The sequence below is a fragment of the Rhincodon typus genome, chromosome 40 (genome assembly GCF_021869965.1).
Source record: "Rhincodon typus isolate 14 chromosome 40, sRhiTyp1.1, whole genome shotgun sequence".
In the NCBI taxonomy this organism is placed as follows: Eukaryota; Metazoa; Chordata; class Chondrichthyes; order Orectolobiformes; family Rhincodontidae; genus Rhincodon; species Rhincodon typus.
In genome coordinates this window covers 2766753-2772772 of record NC_063371.1, presented here as the reverse complement: position 1 = coordinate 2772772, position 6020 = coordinate 2766753, and the positions used below count along the sequence as shown (strand labels likewise).

The following is a 6020-nucleotide window of genomic DNA, read 5'->3' as shown; positions in this document are numbered from 1 at the left end:
ACCCTATCCTGTCACTCCCATTGTATACAATCCCAATGCATCAAACAGTATCCTGTCACTCCCATTGTATGCAATCCCAATGCATCAAACACTATCCTGTCACTCCCATTGTATGCAATCCCCATGGATCAAACCCTATCCCTTCACTCCCATTGTATACAATCTCCATGGATCAACCCCAATCCCTTCACTTCCATTGTATATTATTCCCTCAGATCAGACCCTATCCCTTCACTCCTATTGTATACAATCCCCATGGATCACACCCCATCCCTTCATTGTACACAATCTTAATGGATTAAATCCCATCTTTTCATTCCCATTGTATATAATCTTCATGAATCAATCCCCACTCTTGTATACAATCCCTATGGATCAAACCTTCCACCCCTATTGTGTACAATCAGAAAGAATCAATGGATTAATCCCCTTCCTATTCACACCATTAAATGGAATCCCAATGAGTTAAACTCTTTTCACTCTCATACAATTGCAGTAAGACCTTTCTATTCTCGTGATTTCAAAAACAAAATCAACATCCTGGGGATTATCATTGATCAGAAACTGAACTGGAGCAGTCGTATAAGTATTGTGGCTCCCCTCCTGGCTCCCCAAAGCCTGTCCACTATCCATAAGTCACAAGTCAGGAGTGTGATCGAATACTCCCCACTTGCCCTGGATGGGTGCAGCCCCAACAACATTCAAGAGGCTTGGCACCATCCAGTACAAGACAGCCCTCTTGTTTGGCACCAGATTGACAAACATTCACTACCTCCATCACCAGCACTGAGTGGTAGCAGTGTGTATCATCTTCAAGATGTATTGTAGCAAATCACCCAGGTTCCTACGAAAGCACCTTCCAAATCCACAAATATTACCATTTGGAAGGATAAGGGCAGCGGATACCTGGGAGCACCATCCCCACTTGCAGGTTCATCTCCAAGTCACTCACCATCCTGACTTGGAAATATATCACCATTTCTTCAGTGTCACTGGGTCAGAATCCTGGAACTCCCTCCCTGAGGGCACTGTGTGGGTGTCCCTACACCACACGGACTGCAGTGGTTCAGGAAGACAGCTTACCGTCACCTTCTCAAGGGGCAGTTATGGATGGGAAATAACTGCTGGACCAGCCAGCGATAACCACATTCCATGACTTTATTAAAAATATATAATTCCACATTATTTTTCACCTTCCATTTTTTGCCCACTCTTTTGAACTTGTTCAGTCTCCTTGCATCCTTCCATTTCCCATTGAAGCTTCTATTGCCAGTAAATGTAAATTCAATGCAATAGGTCTCCTCATCTTAGTTATCAATACAGATTTTATCCCTAACTAACACTTGGGCACTTACCATCACTTCAGAGAATCATAGAATCCCTAGAGTGTGGAAGTAAGCCATTTGGCCTTTCGAGTCCAGCATCCCACCAGACCTCCATCCCTGTAATCCCAAATTTCCCTTGGCCAATCCACCTAGCCTGCGGGAGGAAGCCCACACAGACACAGGGGAGAACATGCAAACTCCACACAGACAGTCACCTGAGGGTGGAATTGAACCTGGGACCTTGGTGCTGTGAGGCACCAGTGCTAGCCACTGAGCCACTGAGCTACCATACTGCCCCACTGTGCCATGTTTATCACTGTGGTTGATTTATAGGGATATTGATTTGAAGCAATATGCTGATTATAGATTCAGATTCTCACAGTACAGGCAGAGAGCACAAACATGTATCAATAAACATGTTTGATGTAAAGTGCCTGGCGTTACTGCTTGTTGATTTTATTTCATCGCCGACCCTGTCAAAGCGCTGGCTGGGAATTTGATCTGTGCAAATCTGCCCAGTCATAAAACCAGAGAGGAGTCATACCAGACTCGAAACGTTCACTCTGTTTCCCTTTGTCCACAGATGCTGCCAGACCTGCTGAGTTTCTCCAGCACGCTCGATGTTTGTTTCAGATTTCCAGCAACCACAGTAGTTTGCTTTTATATTAGTCGTAAAAGGTTACTGCATGCGGCCTCTGTTTTCTAAGTAATTCAGCAAGGAGCAATTGTGAGAGACTGTTTCTGCTTCTTTCAGAACTATATTTGGAGCTTGGATGAGACGGAAATGAAAATGCCTCCTAAACTAATTCTCCAACTGTGGGACAATGATAAAGTGTCCTTTGATGACTACTTAGGTAATCTTTAACAGCTCTGCTGTTTGATCTTCCAGAATTTCTGGCAATATCCAATAATATCCCGGGGGACGAGTAATCTGGAATCCCAAGCTAATGTTCTGCGGACATGGGTTCAAATCCTAGTAGCTGGGAACTCTCTTTTGAAGTTGCTTGGCTATGCATCCTTTAGGAAGCTCTGTGTACGTCAATCAGTGTGTTGCTGAACGGCTTCCACTTCCAGAAACTGCTGTTGCTACCTGGTGGAAATTAATCCCAATCTGTTAATACAGTCTTAAATTTAAAGGTAGCCTCAGTAATGGCGAAACAATCTTTGATGATCGTAAAACGTCATTTGGCTCACTGATGTCCTCAAGGGAAGGAAATCTGCTCTCCTTATCTGGCCTCACCGACATGTGAGTCCACATCCAGAGCGATGTGGTTGACTCTTAACTGCCCTTTGAAGTGCCTGAGCGAGCCTCTCAGTTCAAGGGCTATTAGAGACAGACAAAAATCTCTGGCCTCACCGGCAACACCCACATGCAATGAAAGAAATTTTTAAGAAGCCCTGAATGCAAGAATGTATCCAATGGATTTATTTCAAGAAAGGAGCAAGACAGAGAACTATAACTATAGGACAGTTAGGCTAAAATTAGCAAGAGGGAAAATCTCTTCTTAGGGACATGCTAATGAGACACTTAGAAAATCATAATACACTTAGGCATCTTAGAATAAGAGGTCACCTATTCGGGACTGAAGAGAGGAGGAATTTCTTCACTCTGAAGGTAGTGAATCTTTCGAATTCTCTGCTTCAGATGGCATTGGAGGCTGTGTCATTCAAGACAACTTGATAAATTTTGGATAGTAAGGAGAGCGAGGGATGGTGCAAATCAGTAGAGTTGAGTTAGATCATATCTTTTAAGCCCTTATGTTGCAGATTACATAGCACTTGTACATTAGTGGAGACCAGCAGGATACTTAGAACGGAGTTTAACCTGATAAATTTGAAGTGATTGTGCCCTCAGTTTAAGAAAGAACAGTATGTATAAAGGAGCTTGCTGGTGGTGAGAGCCCAGAGGGAGAGGGTCAGTGATTGTTGCTTGGGTAAAAGAAAATCTACAGTTTGGGCGATCTGTGTGTTTTATTCCAGACTCGTTAGTTATTCAGAGTATGATTTGTCCTGTTGCAGTAACCAGCTGGTGGCAGGTGAGGGCAGAGGAGCATTGTGTTCAGAGAGGGTTTGTGGTGACTTGGTGATATCGCTGAGACTGATTCTAATTGTTTGCTGGCACACAACCTGGAGTTGAGAATTAAACACAGAGCAGCCAACCTCACCTTCACCCCCACTTGCATCCCATTGCCACATTGGGAACCAAAGACCCCAGAGAGAGAGAGAGAGGGAGAGAGTGTACGCGTGTGAGTCTGTGTGTATGCATGTATACACATGCCATCTGAATGTGTGTCTGTGTCTGTCACTCACTGTTACATTAACACATTTGTCTTGTGAGCAGGTGAGAAGAGGCATCCCTTCTTTTGCCCACTTTACTCACACAGTGACCTTCAATCAGGCACAGAATTGAACAGGCATGTGTGATAGTGTGTGCCACTTGAGTGGGTATTCCGCCAGCTGGTTGTGCCCACTGTGGTAGGCATCATGCTCACTCTCATTCTCTGCCTCAACAGAGCGTGATGATTAGAGACTGGGAATCGTGGCTTAAATTCACGCTCTCCCCCAGCCCCGGGCACCAATCTTATTATTCACAGCACTGATCCTTGCTGTCATTCCATTCCCCGGCACACCCTAGGACTGCACTGTTTACTGACGTTAACAAGTTGCGGTGAACTATCTCAGACTCTGACTCTCCTCTAGGACTCCCTGATTGATTGCTCCCTGAGTGCCCAACTCTGTGCTGACCCTCGGGTTTCCCTCTCTCTCCTCGGCAGGCTACCTCGAGATTAATCTGAATGCTTTCCGGTGCCCAACGAAGTGGGCAGACAGCTGCACACTGGAGAAGTTCTTTAAGCAGGAGGACTCCTCGTCTAACAGCTTGCAGAAGATGATTTCACTCTTCAAGCAGAAGAGTATTAAAGGCTGGTGGCCGTGCGTCACATACGAAGAAGGCAAACCTTATTTGACAGTAAGAGCAAATATTCTTTCGCTGAGCATTCCTGCGTCTATCATGATAAAATGTTCCTGTGTTCCGAGATGTATCTAGATTTCTGAACATTCCCTCTTCTGCCTTTTCCCTGACTCTTTTCCGACTCCTCCACACTTCCGAACCTGTTTCCACATCCCTTAATCGACCCTATCAATTCCTTCAATCATCTTAAACTCCCCAACTTCACCACCCCTTAATCTTATGTACTCCAGCAAAAACAAGTTTAAAGCAGGCAACCTTTCCCCACATAATACATCGTGCCCAAGTATCATTCAGGTGCACTGTTAGACGAGATGACATGAAGCCTTGCATCCCTGCAGAGAGCATTTCTGAAGCAAAGTCAAAGTCTAGGAGTTAAGGATTACTGAAGCTTGTTTGCGGTAGAAGTAGGCCATTCAGCCCCTCGAGCCTCATAAGGGCTGATCTGATGTTGCCGAAACTCCACTTGCCTGCCTGATTCACGTACTAATCACGGTCTGTCCAGCTCAGCCTTTAGTAACCCAGCTGCCACTGCTCTCCGGGGAAGAGTTGAGTAAAGTCTTGGAATATCTTCTACGGACTGATCCCCATGGAGCTCAGTTCTCTCCTGTTCACCCTCTTCACAAGGCAGTAGGAGGAAGTGAAAGAGAATGCAGGAGGTGAGGATTTAACACTGTGACTTCCTGACAGAATGATTTTTATGGTCCAGACACAATGTGGTCAGAATGAGCCATGTCTTGACCATGGTGGACATGACAGGATAAGGAATCTTGTGGAGAGAAGCTAACATTACATTCGGTCCCTTCCTGTTGATACTGAAAAGCTGTGTATAATGTGCAAACTTGTCTTTCTTATATGTAGGTTACAGCATTCACAATGGCATCTCAGTCTCTCTCTCTCTCCCCCTCCCTCTGCCTGTCTCTGCCACTGCCTCTATTTCTTTGTCTTTGCCTCCCTCTATCTCTTACCCCTGCTCTTTTTCTCTCTCTCTCTTTCTCCATCTCATTCTTTCTCTTTCTCCATCATGTTCTTCCTCTCTCTCTTTCTCTCCTGCTGGTCTCTCTGCTTTTTTATCCATCTTTCTGTCTCTGTGTATCTGTCCCTCTCTCTATCCTCCTTCCTTTCCCTGTCCATCAGTCTCTCTCTCTCTCTCATTCTTCAGAACCCATCCCCATTTGACTATTTTTCATGCTGCCCTTTCTCTCTGTGTCCCATCATCTCCTCTCTCTCTCCCTCAGCCGTCTCTCTTTGTCTCTGTCTCTCACCACCCTCCAAACACCCTCAGCCCTTCCTCTTCCCTTTCCCACACCCTCCACACCTTGTTCAGATTCTTGCGCTGCCCAGTACATTAAACTATTACAGTCTGTGATGACACTCAAGGCCGTTGTTGCCACCAGCCAATGTCTCATTTACATGTTTCATTCCTTATTTGGTGTGTTTAGGGAAAACTGGAATTGACCCTGGAATTGCTGACAGAACGCGAAGCTGAAGAGCGGCCAGCCGGGAAGGGAAGAGATGAGCCTAATATGAATCCCAAACTGGAACCTCCAAAGTATGTCCGTAACGCTAGAGTTATCAAAACAATCCCCGAACTGGCAAAGAACTTACACCCCGGGGTGTGCACTGTGCCGGTAATCTCAACTGGTAAAGATAGGATATATGGTACAGAAGCCAAATCAATTTAGAACACAATGTCTGGATGAACACAGCAGGCCAAGCAGCATCAT

The 6020-nt window shown here is 45.3% G+C and overlaps 1 protein-coding gene across 1 annotated transcript in view; it reads left to right on the top strand.

The window, feature by feature from the left end:
- Window positions 1-6020, top strand: part of LOC109922588 (myoferlin-like) — a 78502-nt gene that overhangs the window by 65162 nt on the left and 7320 nt on the right. Inside the window, exons 30-32 of the mRNA XM_048618490.1 lie at window positions 2080-2179; window positions 4100-4293; window positions 5736-5845. Of these exons, the coding sequence (XP_048474447.1) occupies window positions 2080-2179; window positions 4100-4293; window positions 5736-5845 (404 nt within the window). The remainder of the gene's footprint in view (window positions 1-2079; window positions 2180-4099; window positions 4294-5735; window positions 5846-6020) is intronic.